The sequence below is a fragment of the Chelmon rostratus genome, chromosome 10 (assembly GCF_017976325.1).
Source record: "Chelmon rostratus isolate fCheRos1 chromosome 10, fCheRos1.pri, whole genome shotgun sequence".
Classification (NCBI taxonomy): domain Eukaryota; kingdom Metazoa; phylum Chordata; class Actinopteri; order Chaetodontiformes; family Chaetodontidae; genus Chelmon; species Chelmon rostratus.
The window spans coordinates 4,548,937-4,567,216 of NC_055667.1; the positions used below are offsets into that span (position 1 = coordinate 4,548,937).

Below are 18,280 nucleotides of genomic sequence, written 5' to 3' on the forward strand. Positions count from 1 at the left end.
CTGAAAGGGTCAGCTTTAGACAACTAACCAACCAGCTAGCACAAAAAGCTTGAGGCCACTGGGGCCCGTAGCCTGAAAATGACTGCAGGTGTGTGGAGTTAAAAAAGTAGTCTTTATTTGAAATGATTTTCCTGCTCATCAGCGACAGACCGTGGCCACAGGCTGAGAACCAGCATGTGGAACTGTAGTCTCTCATTCTGCCAGTGTTTCACAGAGTAGCAGCAACATACAGCCATACAGTAATTTACACATTAGTACAGAATTATTTAAAACCAAACTGACACAGGAAATAAAACACACATTCAACATTCACATCTTTTCCTATGTACTCGTGTATATACACCCAGGGTCCCACGCTCAGAGCCAGTGTTTCTTTGTCTTGTCCCCTTTCTTCTTCTCTTGGTATTCAAGGATCTTTTTGTGAAATATTCCTGCAGGACAAAGGACAGGATACTGAATCAGTGTACGTGAGCTCAGGTTGCAAGACTAAAACTGTAAACTACATACAGGTAATGAGGAGTGTGGTTGGTTACACATTGTAAAAGTTAGTTTTGAAAGTACCGTTCCCATGAGTCTTAACCATACGTTGCTAACAAAACCTCATTCCAGCTGTAACTGTTGAATGCTAACAAAGAGCAGCAACCTTTAATGGCTACAACGTGTTTAGTCTAACAAGTCCAGTGATGTTCTCTTACAGATGCCACTCGTGTTCCTCTGTTTTGGTGTTGTGTGTAACAAAGTGAGCAGTTCAAAAGAGAGATACTATGATGTGCTGACGGGAGTATAATTGGCTTCGCTCATACATCAGCTAATATTAGCTTATTTGTTGGCATATGTTATGTAACAAGACAGTACAGTCAAAGATACTGTATGTGGGAAATCATTCAACATTTGGAGCATTACATACACCAGAGAGTGCTGACAACAAAGCATCCTGCTCACTACATCTATTGGACTTAATCCTTTAAATCACTTGACATTTTTTCCTTTACATTTAAGGAATCCTGCTTATTTATGCTATGCATTTATGTAATAAAATGAGCATCAGCTGATCTATCGTTATCAGATGAATAAAAACTCAATATCTTTAACAGTGTCAGTCGAGGATGAACCCCTCTGTAGTTGATCTTTGTTTTCTCGTTTGCTTCTGAACTGGAAAAACATGGAGGATGCTCTGAAAACATTCCTACTACTGCTCCTACGAGGTACATAGCTATTGAACTGATTCTTTGGCTGATGTTTCTATATTTAAATAAAAAAAAAAAACGGAGCTCTGTGAGATGAACTAGAGGCTGGATCAAATCTTTTAGTTTGTTTTGTGTGTGTGTGTGTGTGTGTGTGTGTGTGTGTGTGTGTGTGTGTGTGTGTGTGTGTGTGTCTCACCTTGCTGTGGTCCAGGCTGCTGGTGCTCCACCTCCTGGATAAACAGGTCAAACATCTGCGTCTGGATGAACTGCTTGACAAAGTGTCGAGTGGTCTTGGATTCTATGGCCTTGTAGAAACTTCTCTTTTCGAACACCCCCTGCTCTCCAGCGCGACTGTATCTCACATAGGAGGCATAATGGCCGACTGTTCTCACAAAGAAATGCAGGAAGGCTTCTGACACCACCCGGTTCAGCTCCTCCACCGCTGAGAGAAAGCACAGAGAACATTGGTGATGCATTTTGTTCCCACCTGGCACACCTGTGTTTCATTTTGGTTGCAGTTTACTCACATGGTGCATTTTGTCTGTTGCTGAGTGCCTCTAGTATTTCAGCTTCAAGCTTCGGGGGCAGAATAGAGCTTTCATCGCCGATCTGGAAGAGGAAGGTTTTACACTTTCTGTAAACACAAATGTTTTAACTCATGTAACACGGTTAGCTCATGTGAATTTCAAGATTATAACTGATAACGAAAAGATTATTTACTCCAACATTTTTGTTGACACAACACTTACTGACACGATGAAGGTCTCCTTTCTATCCTTAGACAAGTCGACCACCAGCAGCTGTGTTACAGAGAGAGAAGGGCAGAGTGCGGGGGTCACTCCAACATAAGGGAGGGCTATGGCTTAACTGTCATTAGAAAAAAAAAAATAGATCACTGCATGCTACAGATCTACCTTGCAAAATAGTCTCTGTTCTGAATTATTCTGAGCTGGGCCAACACCTGGGTGTCATCACGGCTCAAATGTGCCCCCTACCATTAGGATGGAGCATCAAAAAGGCTTAAAGAACCCATGAAGTGATTTGTTGCTTCCTGAACGGTTCAATCTTTCAAGTAAATAACACGTGCCTGAAGGTCTGCAGAAAGTTTACACTCAAAACAGGCTCTCTCATTTCTTCAATTTTGTCAGGTTTGAGGCACCGTACCAATTACTCTTCCCAGTGGTAGCACGCCTGCTAAAAATAATTCATGCCTCCATGTTATAATGGCAGAATCTAATATTTGATGACTGCATCCTCGTTCATCGGGACAGCTTTAAAGAATTGACTGTTATTAAAAAAAAAAGAAAAAAAGATGATACCTTGAAAACATCTTCATCACTATCACTACATCACTATTTCACTGGATCTTTGCTGCTTTTGCTGTTCTGAGTGCACCTCTGTCATAAAGAGTCATCTGTCATTTAGTCTTTATCACTTAGACAAGCCACCTTTCACTTCATAGGCTCTTAGGTTTGTGCAATTTAGGAGCTTTTTCATATTGTTCATTTCAAAATGTGCACATTTTCACAGCTATGTTCAATTCAGCTCTTAGGCCTATTTTGCAAAATAATGACGAAACAAACCATACCAAACCTGGAACAATGGAGATGAAGGTGTGCTGCCAGGTGAAAGGGTAAAGGAGGGCTGCTACTGCATGAATGACTTGGGATAACGTCCTGTAGAGAGATAAGAAAGCTGACATCAGTTTACTGATGATTATGATTATAAACAAATCGTCCAGTTTTAGTTATGCCAGTTGTAATGAAAGACAGCCCAACAGGACTGAAGTTTCCTTTCAAACAGAGGACCTCATCTCGCCTGCTGTACACTGCCTGACAGCTCTGGCTGGCTGTCCGAGACAATTTGCTTTTGAACATGTGACATGTGAGAGGAGCCCTCATGGCTCCTTTCTGCATTCTGCTGTTCTTAATATCCCTGCTTTATGTTTTGTAGGGTAAAATCCAAATGCCTTCTGTTTATTACCAGATGACACCAAATGTCTTGTGATGCTTAACATTCTCTGACTTTCTTCTTTTCAGACATGAAGCAAAACTATTTTTCTTGTTTATGTCTCTTCTAAGTCTGTGAAGCAGGAGAATAAACACTGTTTTTCCTCAGCTAGTATTTACTATTGTGGAAATACAGGTACAAAATAAGGATGTTATGGTAAGCAGCATACAACATGTAAATGACCCAAATTCATCCTAGTTAAAATATGCAGTTTTATTTTGAAATGTACGTCTTGTGTTGTCTGATGCCATTTCCTGTGTTAAAGGAAGTCTTTTATGTTAAAAAGGTCCCAACGCGCGTAGCGAACAGAAAAAGTAAATAGACACGGTAACGATGGTAACGGCATACGGAGAAAGAAGTGATAAAAGGGTATAAAAGAAAAACGTGAGAATAACAAGGAATTTAGCGCCAGTTGAATGTGGCAACAAGGTATAGTCATGATATATTCCATGTTTTACGGATAAAATGAGACATTGGGTTTATGAGACGAGCTAATATGGTAATTCTGTGTTCTGTTTTATTTCTGTTTAGCTCTTACGTTGGTCCTATGTTTAAGTTACGGCTGCGAAACTGCAAATAAGTCTGACCTGAATAAAGACATTCGTCCATCAGTTCTGGCTTTCCCATAATTTCGACTGGTAGCTACACAGCACACAGTGATCAACACACGCACACCCTCAAAGTATGTGTTACCACATCAATCATGTCTGAGCTGCAAACATGTTTTTAATCTGCTGTAAAATACAAAAAATGTCTGCAATCCTGGAATCCTGTGTATTTTCTTGTATAGATTCCGCTTTTTATTCATTGTTCTATGTTTTTAGTGTGCATTGTATAAATACTAGTGTACAGGTGAGTGTGTAATACCCTAGTTCATCAGCAATGAAAATGATCCGTCTCTCCAGGACAGCGGCAGCAAACACCAGTAACACCTCCTTGTCGCTCAGGCAGCCGAAGAGCGTGGCGAAGTTCACGTGTTCCAGCCAAGAATCCAGCGGCCGGGTCAGACTGATGATCTAGTGGAGAGACGCCACTGTCACAAATTTGTCAACGGTGATACCAACATGTCATCACTGAACTGTCACTGACTTTCAGCTGATTTGAAAGCCATTATTTAGGCAGGGATGAGATGCAGGGGAGTTTAAACTTTACATTATCATACATATTTAGAACAGCACCTTCCCTGTCATCATGAACAAGAGCCTAGCCAGACAACCATGTCATTGTCCTTCCTTCACCCTGGGGGCTGGTCACAGTAGCTGTAGCACAAACAATGGCCAGCATCAGTGAATACAGTGTCTGGTTGCTACTGTACAGCCCTCGCTCAGATAATCAATGTTTGCTCCCATAACTCTGCATTTAGAGGAACTGATGCAGGTGTGTCCTAGTTAATAATAAACAGGTGACGGACCCACAACACTTATTTTTCTGTCAATGTCACCACTGAGCTCCTCTTACATACAATATACAAATATAAACGCATAAATCAACAACATGTCAGTAGTATTTATTTCTTTTTTCCATTTGATTCAATATTAGGACCTGCTTCTAGTGAATGAAATATATGAGGTCAGCTGCCATTTGCTGAAATAGGCCTACAACACATACGTTGACTGACTATGTTTTGTTTTGCATGGTCTCTGCACACTGGCGGCGGCGTGCAACGGATGACTTTCAATAATTGTCTTGCATATCTCTGATAGACCTCATTGTCCACCATTAGTACGATTATCTAGCTAGCTCAGTGTTCACACTACATGAGCAGGGACTTTTTATTTCTTGTCTGTGATAGCGAACACAATACACAGCCTTTCAGTAACAGGTATGCTTATGCTTATGCCCAACCACTACTTATCCCTCTCTCCACAGACACCACAAGACAAAACAAATGACCACAGCTGTAAAACACTTTTGGAAGGTAATCACTGATAAGCTGTCCCTCACCTTGGCCTGGCTGAATCCACTCTCCCCATCTCTTTGTATACGGAGTGATCTATCATCAGTCTCACTTCCCAAACACTGTACAAAAGTAACACTAACTGTTGCCAAGAAGACCATCATGCTCAACTGGAAACGCAAAGGAACAACTGGACATCTCATTTACAGATAAACAACTTGCAGAATACACATTACTGTTTTATCCTTTAATTTTTAATATTTTTGACTTTCTATCTTATAACTAACGATTAATTAGCGTTCACACTACAAAAACATGTGGTCACATGCGTCTCGGACCAGTTGTCAAGAGTAATCGGGCTCCATGACCCTGACATTAACATGCATCTTGGCTGACGAGATGACATGTGAACAGCACTAAATGACCACGATGATGTATTGTGATCTGATCACTCAAAACCACTTTAGCCACTGTGAAACAAACATGTCAACATGTAATAACTGTGCCCCTTTGTCCATGTAGTAGAAGTGACGTATAGGCAATAACAAAATCTGAACACAAGTGGTCAGCTGGACACCTTGGAGACACAGCTGTGAGCGGGTGTGTGTGTCAGCTGCCCTCTTGTGATCGGGTCATGATGCATGTTAATGCCAGGTGTAATCAGGGCCTTTGATGCATGACTGAGGTTCTAACACCTTTTCCATCTACAGAGATGTGCTTTACAAAATGCATCCATGAGATGGTTTCAGACGCTTTTTCTGTTTTTAAAAAATAATTTCATAGCCCGAAAGGTTAAAAAAATGGACTTGTTTCAAATCCTAATGTACTCTGGATTCTGAAGCAATGACAATGAGCAGGCAAGTTCAGTTTTAGCTTTTTTTATTATTATTTTCATTATTAGTATTATTGTAATTATTCCAATACATTATTCCAACAACATATTATCATTATTACTATCAACAGTTTATGATTTTTAAATACAGTAACCAATTATGTTTAAACATTCATATTTATTATAATTATTATTGTTTGTGATGAAGCATTTTATGAACAATTTATTTTTGCAGTTTTGTTGTTATTAATGATAGTCTATTATTGACTTACAGTAACTGAATTAAATGAAACTGACATTTATGTTATTTCATTTTATTTGACTTTATTTCATTTCATTTTATTTATTTATTTGTTTAATTGTTCTCCTACAGTCCAACTATAGGAGGAACTGGCTGACCACTGTAGAAGTCAGTCTTCATTGACGATGTCTCATTTTTTAAATATTTAAATTGTTTGCTTCTTTTGCTGTCCTCTCCTTCATCGTCTTCCCTTGACCTCTTCCCCGAGCAGTGGCGTGCACAGGGGGGACCGCCCCCCCTCGTGGCTCAATTGTTGAAAAACGCGTGCTAAAGTGCCACCTGGGAGCCACAACTTGCATTAAAGTGCCCTCTTGGGAGCCAAAATGCGCGCTAAAGTGCCCTCTTGGACGCCAAAAAGCACGCTAAAGTGCCCTCTTGGACGCCAAAACGCGTGCTAAAGTGCCCTCTTGGACGCCAAAATGCGTGCTCAAGTGAAGTCTTTTTCGCCCCTGCTCTTCAAAAAGTCTGCACGCCACTGTCCCTGAGCACCCTGGCCGTGGGTCTTCCTCCTCCTTCTGCTGGCTGACTTCCTCCTCAGTCTCTCATTGTGACTAGTTGTGGCTGCAACAGTGTCGGGGTTGCTGTCAGCAAACTCATAACACCGTCTTGATTTTTTGCTGCTGCTTCCCTCATCTTCATCTTCATCTGCATCTCTATCATGCTGTCTTGGCCGTTTCCTGGATGGACCAGGCAGAGGGCCTTCACCTGCAGCTTCAGCCCGAGCACCTGTACATCTGACTGGACTATTTACAGTATTCCTGTATTCTCCTGTATTATTATCTTTACAGTCAGTGCTCTCAGTGTCACAGTCAGAGGAGCAGTCAAACTTCGGCCGTCTCAATCGTTTGCTGCTTCCCTCATCTTCATCTTCATCTGCATCTCTATCATGCTGTCTTGGCCGTTTCCTGGATGGACCAGGCAGAGGGTCTTCATGTGTAGCTTCAGCCCGAGCACCTGTACATCTGACTGGACTATTTACAGTATTCCTGTATTCTCCTGTATTATTATCTTTACAGTCAGTGCTCTCAGTGTCACAGTCAGAGGAGCAGTCAAACTTCGGCCGTCTCAATCGTTTGCTGCTTCCCTCATCTTCATCTGCATCTCTATCATGCTGTCTTGGTCGTTTCCTGGATGGACCAGGCAGAGGGTCTTCATCTGTAGCTTCAGCCCGAGCACCTGTGCATCTGACTGGACTATTTACAGTATTCCTGTATTCTCCTGTATTATCTTTACAGTCAGTGCTCTCAGTGTCACAGTCAGAGGAGCAGTCAAACTTCGACCGTCTGAATCGTTTGCTGCTGCTTCCCTCATCTTCATCTTCATCTCTATCATGCTGTCTTGGCCGTTTCCTGGATGGACCAGGCAGAGGGTCTTCATCTGCAGCTTCAGCACGAGCACCTGTACATCTGACTGGACTATTTACTGTATTCCTGTATCCTCCTGTATCATTGTCTTCATCGTCAGTGCTCTCAGTGTCACTGTCAGAGGACCACTCAGGCTCCCACCATCTGAATGGACTATTTACAGTATTCCTGTATTCTCCTGTAACATTATCTGCACAATCAGTGCTCTCAGTGTCACTGTCCCGCCATCTGCTTGTCTCGTCAGTGTCCAGTTCATCCTCCTCTCTCGACGTTGTCCCGGATCCTTCAGGCAGGGGGTCGTCTTCTTCTATTCCCTCTAATACCTGGTTGACTCCATCAGCACCTTCAAGTCCAGCACTTGCAACATGACCAGCACCAGCGACTTGTGCATTTTCATTGTTGTTAATGTTAACAATGTGATTGTCAATGTTAACAACTACATTGTTGTTGATTCCATAATTGTCGTCGAGATTGTCAGCATTGTCGAGGTTGCCATTGTTTTCATTGTTGCCATTGTTTTCACCGTTGCCATTGTTTTCAATGTTGTCGTTACCATTCTCCAATGCATGGATTAAATTCAATACAGCAGCTTCAAGCTCATCCATTCCATTTGCTTCAAAAATTAAATTGAAAAGATTTGCTATCCAGGCATCAAACTCAGGGCGAGGTCCCTCTCCCTGTCCTGATAGCAGATATCCTCTTGATTGATTGATGGCTGAAAACCACTGGTATCCGCCATTCTGATGTCCATCTCCTGTATGATCCATTTTAACTAAACAAATTGAACACTACTATTAGATGTAAAGAAAAGCTAAGTACGTAATGTGTTTAACGCTTGCTCTGTTTTGATGTGTATAGTAAGTAAATGTAGAATTCATAGCTCCAGTCTAAAGACATGAGAAAAGATGCAGCGTCATAGTTCAAAGCCAAACATCAAAGCATTGATGACATCAAAGCACTCTGTTATGTTGTCATAGTGACCAGTGTTGTGTTGTGTTGTGACGTTCAAGAACGAACTGGTTCTTTTGAACGCTCCTTAACATGAACGATGGGAACCGAGTCGCAGTTGGGAACCGTCCAGCTGCGCAGTGCTTATTAGAGGTGCAAATAGCATCACGCCACGTTGTGCACGCTGCCTTCACGTGAGTGCGCCAATAACAAACAACAACAACAAAAAAAAAAAACAAACACAGAAACACGTGAATGCCCCCCTGCCTTGGAGAGCCGGAGCAGCAGCAGCAGCAGCGAGCGGTCTAAATGAGGAGGAGGAGAGTCGGTCCGTCATCGTGGAATATTTACAATTAATCCAGATCGGACTTTACGTTTACACTAATGAGCCTCATGTTCAAAACGAAAGCGATCTCCGTCCAGAAGCGCGTTTGTGCAACGTTCCGGATCAGCGTCGGTCCACGATCACCTGGCTCATGTAGCTCTGAGTATGTCATTCCGTTTGAATGGATTCAAGCGGGACAGACAGTAACAGGGACTATAGTCTGCAGCCATTTTCAATATTAACTCGTGATGTGGATCGATGGCTCCGTGTCGTTGACTACACTTCTACTGAACACAGCAGAAACAGCATTAATCAGTTTTTCTGTTTCATTTTGGAGGGAGGGGTCCAGCTCCCATAATGTACAATACATTTCCAACAGTGGTGGGAAACAACCAATCCAGTGTTGTACTGAAGTAAACTTTGGAGTTACCTGAGTATTTCCGTTTTCTGCTACTTCTAGGCCACTTTGCAGAGTCAGATCAATAACACAAAACATATTGAAGAAAGAAAGAATGGTGTAATATATATATATATAGATAGATAGATAGATGATTTTGTCTTCACACACAAGGTCACCTTCGCTTGCAGCTCTGCGCCATGAGGTCCTCTTCCCTCCTGCTACTCTCCTTCCTCATGGTAGTGTTTGAGATTCAAGGGGCTTCAGATTTTAGGATGTCTGTGCCTTCAACCTGCATCTCGTTTGCCCATGCCTGTGCTAGAGGAATTTAATAATAAGAAGAATAATAATAAGAATAATAATAAGAATAATAATGAAGATGGTGATAATAATAATCCTTGTACGTAAATTAAAGGTTAAACAACTACTAGAACAACCATCATATCCCAAAACCTGGACAGTCTGCTCCCTCTGCTGGTTGGTTTTTGAATATCGTCGGTCTGACATGATCCATCGCACGGACATTGATGGACATTTGGCTGATGTTTGTGGACTTTAACAACTCCACAACTGCAAACAGTTTTACTCTTCTGTTGAGAACTTATTATTACCGCTAATATGTACCCTTTAATTTTATCCCTATTTTCTGTTTGGGGATTTTTTTGTTGACAGAATCAGATTTAGTAGGTTTTCACGTACGAGGAATTTGCCTTTGTACTTTGGTTCATAACAATACACGTAGTAAGTAGAAAAATATGCAAAAGATCAGTAACGTAACAAAGGTAATGCCAAAGGTCATGTTATGGAGTCGTGTCTTAAATGAAGATCATGGATCAAACTAAAAGACCAAAGAAGCCATCAGGTGCCCAGTTTTGAAGAAGAAAAAAAGAAGAAGAGGAGAAACGGGCAAAAGAAAAAGGTATGCTGATTTCTATGAGCGATGTGAGGAACGGTAGGCTCTCGGCTATTTATTAGCCTCTTGCTAATATGTTGCTAAGCTACAGAAGACGACTGTATTTGATATTGAGTTTTGCTGAACTAGCAACTGTTAGAACTGAGGCATCATGTCATGCAACTAATTTCCCCCATGGGCAACCGAGTCTAGTTTGTGTTTGCAACACAACAAGTGCAAATTCACACAGCCGTCCTGACTGTGGACTTTATTATTCCTATACGCTATATGCTAAGTGAAATAACTTCTAACAGACATTGCCATGGCATTTTGTAGTGTGTTATGCTTAGTTAATAGAATGTTAACAAATGTTAATAAAATGTGCATTATGCTCATTTTGATTGGGTAACTGATGCATGTGTGATGTCAGTGTGATCTAACTTGCATGTTGTATCTTAATTGTAAATTCAGGGGCAATTCTGAAATATTTTGGGGCTGGAGGACCCACTGGCCAAAATGGGGAGTCAGACCCTTGCACAGCAGCCACAGAAATGGTCCTGGAGTCTGATGAGGAGCCATCTCCTCAGCAACATGTTCATTGCAGGTGTGTGTGTGTGTGTGTGTGCGCATGACTGTGTGTGGGTGGTGTTATGTGTGCATTTTTGTATGTTATTTTTTTCTTTTGTAAACACTATAAATGTTGTGAATAACATGCACACTAATGACAATACCATTTTCTCTTTGTTAGAAATGCCTCAATTAGAAATCCCACCAAATCCAGTGCCTGAGGATGAGCCTCTGTCTGCTGACCCTGCTAACTGGCCTTCAGTTCTGACTGACAGAGTTCAGAGACAGCTGGTTTGTAGAGGACCGAGTGAGGTACCTGCTGACTTTGCTTTCCCCAGGAATGGTTCTTGATATATAGAGTTGCCTTATTTTGCTTTCTTCAGGAATTTTATTCATCTGTTTTTTCTTTGTTCTAGTTACTTTTTTTTTTTGATTTATTAAAATATTGAATAAAGTAATCCAAATAATATAATGTATTGTTGTGTTGTTTGGGGGTAAGTCCTTTGTTTGTGGAGGGGTTTTTTTTTGGGTGGGGGCACCAAGGGATGGTTCGCCAAGGGCGCTAGTGTAGCCAGAACCCCCTCTGGTATAGGGTCATTGTCATGTTGCAGGGTCCAGTTCCGCTTCAGTTTCAATTTTCTTACTGATGGTCTCACATGTTCTTCAAGCACCCTCTGATATTCTGTAGAGTTCATGGTAGATTCTCTCATGGTGAGCTGGCCAGGTCCTGTTGCAGCAAAGCATCCCCAAACCACGACACTTCCAGCTCCAGGCTTCACGGTTGGTATGAGGCGCTTTTCCTGGAACACAGGATTCGGTGTGCGCCAAACACGTCCTCTGTTCTGTTCTGTTCTGATCTACTTTGTCGATGTTCTCACTGGCAAACTTCAGTCTGGCCTCAATGTTTCTCTTAGAGAGCAAAGGCTTCCTCCTTGCACCTCCTGTGGAAGTTAAACCTGTGCAGTCTCTTTCTGATTGTAGAGGCATGCACTTTCACATCAACAGTTGCCAGCACCTGCTGTAGGTGGTTGGTGATGAGATTTTAGGGTATTTGGAGACTTCTTTAAGCATCTTGCAGTCTGCTCTTGTGGTGAACTTGCTTGGACGGCCCGACCTGGGCACGTTGGCAGTTGTTTTGAATGTCCTCCACTTGTACACTATTTTCTGGACAGTGGACTGGCTGATTTCAAGATCTTTTGAGATCTTTTTCAATCCCTTACCAGACTCAAATACTGCAACAATCTTCTTTCTGAAGGCCTCAGGCAGGTCTGTTGATCTCAACATGGTGTTCACTCTTACGTCAACAGTCAGGAGTACACCAAACTGAATGACTGAGGTTTAAATTGGGCAAGTCTCCTTCAAAATGCTGAGTGACAATGTTGTAATCATGTGCAGCTGATGTGATACACCTGTGTTTGATTTCAGACAATTTAAGTGGGAAAAAATGTGGGGCTGTCCTAATTTATTCCTCAACAGAAATTGCATTTTTGTTTTATTACATTTTACAGAAGGTTTTAAAAATATTTTCTTGAGTTGTACATGTTTAGTTATATTACTTGAATCTCTCAATATTGTTAAAATAGATATTGAATAGCCATATGTTTAAATTAGTCAAAAAACACACGTTTTCATAGGATGTCCTAATTTTTTCACGACTGTATAGAGAGCATGATGACATGTAGTTGTACATGCAATCGACTGGGGGCGCTGTTTCACTTAGTGCCTTTCAATATTGTCTACTGTAGAGGAAGTTAAGTCTTTGAAAATTAAATGTCAAACAGCTTTTCCATTCTCATTTTAGTATTGTCATCAAGCATCCATATGAGTATGTGAAAATGCAAATATGAATTAGCTTACAGTAGACTACTAGAACTACACAGGCCATTAGCTTGCGTAGTTAGCACTTGGTGCAGTAAACCTGCTGATTATTGCTCCGACAGCGAGTGTCTGTCAGGTTACAGTTAGTTTGCTGATACTTTCGCTTTGCTTGAGCTCCACCGTGGCTGTGGCACGTATCTGCGCCTCTGTCTGCTGTCTCGGGGGTTTCAGTCTATGAGGGTTTTATGAGATGAGTCCAGGGTCTGCTGCTTCGCTGATCTGACCTTTTCCTCCATCCTCTTCACTGATCAAGCAGTCAAGGTTATAACGACATACAACACTTTCATAAAAACAGTTCATGACAGCTACGGATAAAATGAGATTATGGAAAAATATAGAGACATATCAAATTAAATGAAATATTCAAATCAAATAATTTTATTTACCATAACACAGCTGGGTAAAATACTTATTCAAGTACTCCCATATCTCTTCCTACTGGACCCTCTGTGCTTTTCTTCTCCCAGCATGTCTGCAAAACCCTTTTTGTTGCATGACCATCTCTGTGCCCCCTCAAATTCATCCAATAGTTGACTAGCAGTAGTTTACGATGAAAGCAGAGTGGAATTTCTCCCACCTCAACGTGAAGTGCACGCTGTAGTGAAGTTCTGTCTTCTCCTAATCACAGTCTCAGAGCATAGATTTTGCTCGACATGATCTAGCCTTGATCTGATTAGACATCAAGCCTGTACTCTGAAAGGGTCAGCTTTAGACAACTAACCAACCAGCTAGCACAAAAAGCTTGAGGCCACTGGGGCCCGTAGCCTGAAAATGACTGCAGGTGTGTGGAGTTAAAAAAGTAGTCTTTATTTGAAATGATTTTCCTGCTCATCAGCGACAGACCGTGGCCACAGGCTGAGAACCAGCATGTGGAACTGTAGTCTCTCATTCTGCCAGTGTTTCACAGAGTAGCAGCAACATACAGCCATACAGTAATTTACACATTAGTACAGAATTATTTAAAACCAAACTGACACAGGAAATAAAACACACAGTGCAACATTCACATCTTTTCCTATGTACTCGTGTATATACACCCAGGGTCCCACGCTCAGAGCCAGTGTTTCTTTGTCTTGTCCCCTTTCTTCTTCTCTTGGTATTCAAGGATCTTTTTGTGAAATATTCCTGCAGGACAAAGGACAGGATACTGAATCAGTGTACGTGAGCTCAGGTTGCAAGACTAAAACTGTAAACTACATACAGGTAATGAGGAGTGTGGTTGGTTACACATTGTAAAAGTTAGTTTTGAAAGTACCGTTCCCATGAGTCTTAACCTTACGTTGCTAACAAAACCTCATTCCAGCTGTAACTGTTGAATGCTAACAAAGAGCAGCAACCTTTAATGGCTACAACGTGTTTAGTCTAACAAGTCCAGTGATGTTCTCTTACAGATGCCACTCGTGTTCCTCTGTTTTGGTGTTGTGTGTAACAAAGTGAGCAGTTCAAAAGAGAGATACTATCTGTCCATCTGTCTGCACACATTTCCTCCAGCCTGAGGTAACGGATGGAATAATGATGTGCTGACGAGAGTATAATTGGCTTCGCTCATACATCAGCTAATATTAGCTTATTTGTTGGCATATGTTATGTAACAAGACAGTACAGTCAAAGATACTGTATGTGGGAAATCATTCAACATTTGGAGCATTACATACACCAGAGAGTGCTGACAACAAAGCATCCTGCTCACTACATCTATTGGACTTAATCCTTTAAATCACTTGACATTTTTTCCTTTACATTTAAGGAATCCTGCTTATTTATGCTATGCATTTATGTAATAAAATGAGCATCAGCTGATCTATCATTATCAGATGAATAAAAACTCAATATTTTTAACAGTGTCAGTCGAGGATGAACCCCTCTGTAGTTGATCTTTGTTTTCTTGTTTGCTTCTGAACTGGAAAAACATGGAGGATGCTCTGAAAACATTCCTACTACTGCTCCTACGAGGTACGTAGCTATTGAACTGATTCTTTGGCTGATGTTTCTATATTTAAATAAAAAAAAAAACGGAGCTCTGTGAGATGAACTAGAGGCTGGATCAAATCTTTTAGTTGGATTTGTGTGTGTGTGTGTGTGTGTGTGTGTGTGTGTGTGTGTGTGTGTGTGTGTGTCTCACCTTGCTGTGGTCCAGGCTGCTGGTGCTCCACCTCCTGGATAAACAGGTCAAACATCTGCGTCTGGATGAACTGCTTGACAAAGTGTCGAGTGGTCTTGGATTCTATGGCCTTGTAGAAACTTCTCTTTTCGAACACCCCCTGCTCTCCAGCGCGACTGTATCTCACATAGGAGGCATAATGGCCGACTGTTCTCACAAAGAAATGCAGGAAGGCTTCTGACACCACCCGGTTCAGCTCCTCCACCGCTGAGAGAAAGCACAGAGAACATTGGTGATGCATTTTGTTCCCACCTGGCACACCTGTGTTTCATTTTGGTTGCAGTTTACTCACATGGTGCATTTTGTCTGTTGCTGAGTGCCTCTAGTATTTCAGCTTCAAGCTTCGGGGGCAGAATAGAGCTTTCATCGCCGATCTGGAAGAGGAAGGTTTTACACTTTCTGTAAACACAAATGTTTTAACTCATGTAACACGGTTAGCTCATGTGAATTTCAAGATCATAACTGATAACGAAAAGATTATTTACTCCAACATTTTTGTTGACACAACACTTACTGACACGATGAAGGTCTCCTTTCTATCCTCAGACAAGTCGACCACCAGCAGCTGTGTTACAGAGAGAGAAGGGCAGAGTGCGGGGGTCACTCCAACATTGTAAACATAAGGGTGGGCTATGGCTTAACTGTCATTAGAAAAAAAAAATAGATCACTGCATGCTACAGATCTACCTTGCAAAATAGTCTCTGTTCTGAATTATTCTGAGCTGGGCCAACACCTGGGTGTCATCACGGCTCAAATGTGCCCCCTACCATTAGGACGGAGCATCAAAAAGGCTTAAAGAACCCATGAAGTGATTTGTTGCTTCCTGAACGGTTCAATCTTTCAAGTAAATAACACGTGCCTGAAGGTCTGCAGAAAGTTTACACTCAAAACAGGCTCTCTCATTTCTTCAGTTTTGTCAGGTTTGAGGCACCGTACCAATTACTCTTCCCAGTGGTAGCACGCCTGCTAAAAATAATTCATGCCTCCATGTTATAATGGCAGAATCTAATATTTGATGACTGCATCCTCGTTCATCGGGACAGCTTTAAAGAATTGACTGTTATTAAAAAAAAAAGAAAAAAAAAGATGATACCTTGAAAACATCTTCATCACTATCACTACATCACTATTTCACTGGATCTTTGCTGCTTTTGCTGTTCTGAGTGCACCTCTGTCATAAAGAGTCATCTGTCATTTAGTCTTTATCACTTAGACAAGCCACCTTTCACTTCATAGGCTCTTAGGTTTGTGCAATTTAGGAGCTTTTTCATATTGTTCATTTCAAAATGTGCACATTTTCACAGCTATGTTCAATTCAGCTCTTAGGCCTATTTTGCAAAATAATGACGAAACAAACCATACCAAACCTGGAACAATGGAGATGAAGGTGTGCTGCCAGGTGAAAGGGTAAAGGAGGGCTGCTACTGCATGAATGACTTGGGATAACGTCCTGTAGAGAGATAAGAAAGCTGACATCAGTTTACTGATGATTATGATTATAAACAAATCGTCCAGTTTTAGTTATGCCAGTTGTAATGAAAGACAGCCCAACAGGACTGAAGTTTCCTTTCAAACAGAGGACCTCATCTCGCCTGCTGTACACTGCCTGACAGCTCTGGCTGGCTGTCCGAGACAATTTGCTTTTGAACATGTGACATGTGAGTGGAGCCCTCATGGCTCCTTTCTGCATTCTGCTGTTCTTAATATCCCTGCTTTATGTTTTGTAGGTTAAAATCCAAATGCCTTCTGTTTATTACCAGATGACACCAAATGTCTTGTGATGCTTAACATTCTCTGACTTTGTCTTTTCAGACATGAAGCAAAACTATTTTTCTTGTTTATGTCTCTTCTAAGTCTGTGAAGCAGGAGAATAAACACTGTTTTTCCTCAGCTAGTATTTACTATTGTGGAAATACAGGTACAAAATAAGGATGTTATGGTAAGCAGCATACAACATGTAAATGACACAAATTCATCCTAGTTAAAATATGCAGTTTTATTTTGAAATGTACGTCTTGTGTTGTATGATGCCATTTCCTGTGTTAAAGGAAGTCTTTTATGTTAAAAAGGTCCCAACGCGCGTAGCGAACAGAAAAAGTAAATAGACACGGTAACGATGGTAACGGCATACGGAGAAAGAAGTGATAAAAGGGTATAAAAGAAAAACGTGAGAATAACAAGGAATTTAGCGCCAGTTGAATGTGGCAACAAGGTATAGTCATGATATATTCCATGTTTTACGGATAAAATGAGACATTGGGTTTATGAGACGAGCTCCTATGTTTAAGTTACGGCTGCGAAACTGCAAATAAGTCTGACCTGAATAAAGACATTCGACCATCAGTCCTGGCTTTCCCATAATTTCGACTGGTAGCTACACAGCACACAGTGATCAACACACGCACACCCTCAAAGTATGTGTTACCACATCAATCATGTCTGAGCTGCGAACATGTTTTTAATCTGCTGTAAAATACAAAAAATGTCTGCAATCCTGGAATCCTGTGTATTTTCTTGTATAGATTCCGCTTTTTATTCATTGTTCTATGTTTTTAGTGTGCATTGTATAAATACTAGTGTACAGGTGAGTGTGTAATACCCTAGTTCATCAGCAATGAAAATGATCCGTCTCTCCAGGACAGCGGCAGCAAACACCAGTAACACCTCCTTGTCGCTCAGGCAGCCGAAGAGCGTGGCGAAGTTCACGTGTTCCAGCCAAGAATCCAGCGGCCGGGTCAGACTGATGATCTAGTGGAGAGACGCCACTGTCACAAATTTGTCAACGGTGATACCAACATGTCATCACTGAACTGTCACTGACTTTCAGCTGATTTGAAAGCCATTATTTAGGCAGGGATGAGATGCAGGGGAGTTTAAACTTTACATTATCATACATATTTAGAACAGCACCTTCCCTGTCATCATGAACAAGAGCCTAGCCAGACAACCATGTCATTGTCCTTCCTTCACCCTGGGGGCTGGTCACAGTAGCTGTAGCACAAACAATGGCCAGCATCAGTGAATACAGTGTCTGGTTGCTACTGTACAGCCCTCGCTCAGATAATCAATGTTTGCTCCCATAACTCTGCATTTAGAGGAACTGATGCAGGTGTGTCCTAGTTAATAATAAACAGGTGACGGACCCACAACACTTATTTTTCTGTCAATGTCACCACTGAGCTCCTCTTACATACAATATACAAATATAAACGCATAAATCAACAACATGTCAGTAGTATTTATTTCTTTTTTCCATTTGATTCAATATTAGGACCTGCTTCTAGTGAATGAAATATATGAGGTCAGCTGCCATTTGCTGAAATAGGCCTACAACACATACGTTGACTGACTATGTTTTGTTTTGCATGGCCTCTGCACACTGGCGGCAGCGTGCAACGGATGACTTTCAATAATTGTCTTGCATATCTCTGATAGACCTCATTGTCCACCATTAGTACGGTTATCTAGCTAGCTCAGTGTTCACACTACATGAGCAGGGACTTTTTATTTCTTGTCTGTG

The 18,280-nt window shown here is 41.4% G+C and overlaps 2 protein-coding genes across 2 annotated transcripts; both read right to left on the bottom strand.

Annotated features, from left to right (window-relative positions):
* Nucleotides 1–357: 357 nt before the first annotated feature.
* Nucleotides 358–2,404, bottom strand: LOC121613385 (DENN domain-containing protein 2D-like). Its single transcript, XM_041946765.1, has 5 exons — nt 2,399–2,404; nt 1,937–1,987; nt 1,715–1,796; nt 1,384–1,629; nt 358–431 (listed from the first exon to the last, which is right to left on the bottom strand). The coding sequence occupies exons 1-5, from the start codon at nt 2,402–2,404 to the stop codon at nt 358–360; spliced, it is 459 nt and encodes a 152-aa protein (XP_041802699.1).
* Nucleotides 2,405–13,649: 11,245 nt separating this feature from the next.
* LOC121613386 (DENN domain-containing protein 2D-like) lies at nt 13,650–15,504 on the bottom strand. The gene is made up of 5 exons (XM_041946767.1): nt 15,492–15,504; nt 15,274–15,362; nt 15,052–15,133; nt 14,721–14,966; nt 13,650–13,723 (listed from the first exon to the last, which is right to left on the bottom strand). The coding sequence occupies exons 1-5, from the start codon at nt 15,502–15,504 to the stop codon at nt 13,650–13,652; spliced, it is 504 nt and encodes a 167-aa protein (XP_041802701.1).
* Nucleotides 15,505–18,280: the final 2,776 nt, after the last annotated feature.

Bases quoted from the DNA above. Each gene is read 5' to 3' on its own strand.
- LOC121613385 (XM_041946765.1), bottom strand. The intron at 1,797-1,936 runs GTAAGTGTTGTG...TTCCTCTTCCAG, and splicing joins AGGAGACCTTCATCGTGTCA to ATCGGCGATGAAAGCTCTAT. The intron at 1,630-1,714 runs GTGAGTAAACTG...GCTTTCTCTCAG, and splicing joins CAACAGACAAAATGCACCAT to CGGTGGAGGAGCTGAACCGG.
- LOC121613386 (XM_041946767.1), bottom strand. The intron at 15,134-15,273 runs GTAAGTGTTGTG...TTCCTCTTCCAG, and splicing joins AGGAGACCTTCATCGTGTCA to ATCGGCGATGAAAGCTCTAT. The intron at 14,967-15,051 runs GTGAGTAAACTG...GCTTTCTCTCAG, and splicing joins CAACAGACAAAATGCACCAT to CGGTGGAGGAGCTGAACCGG.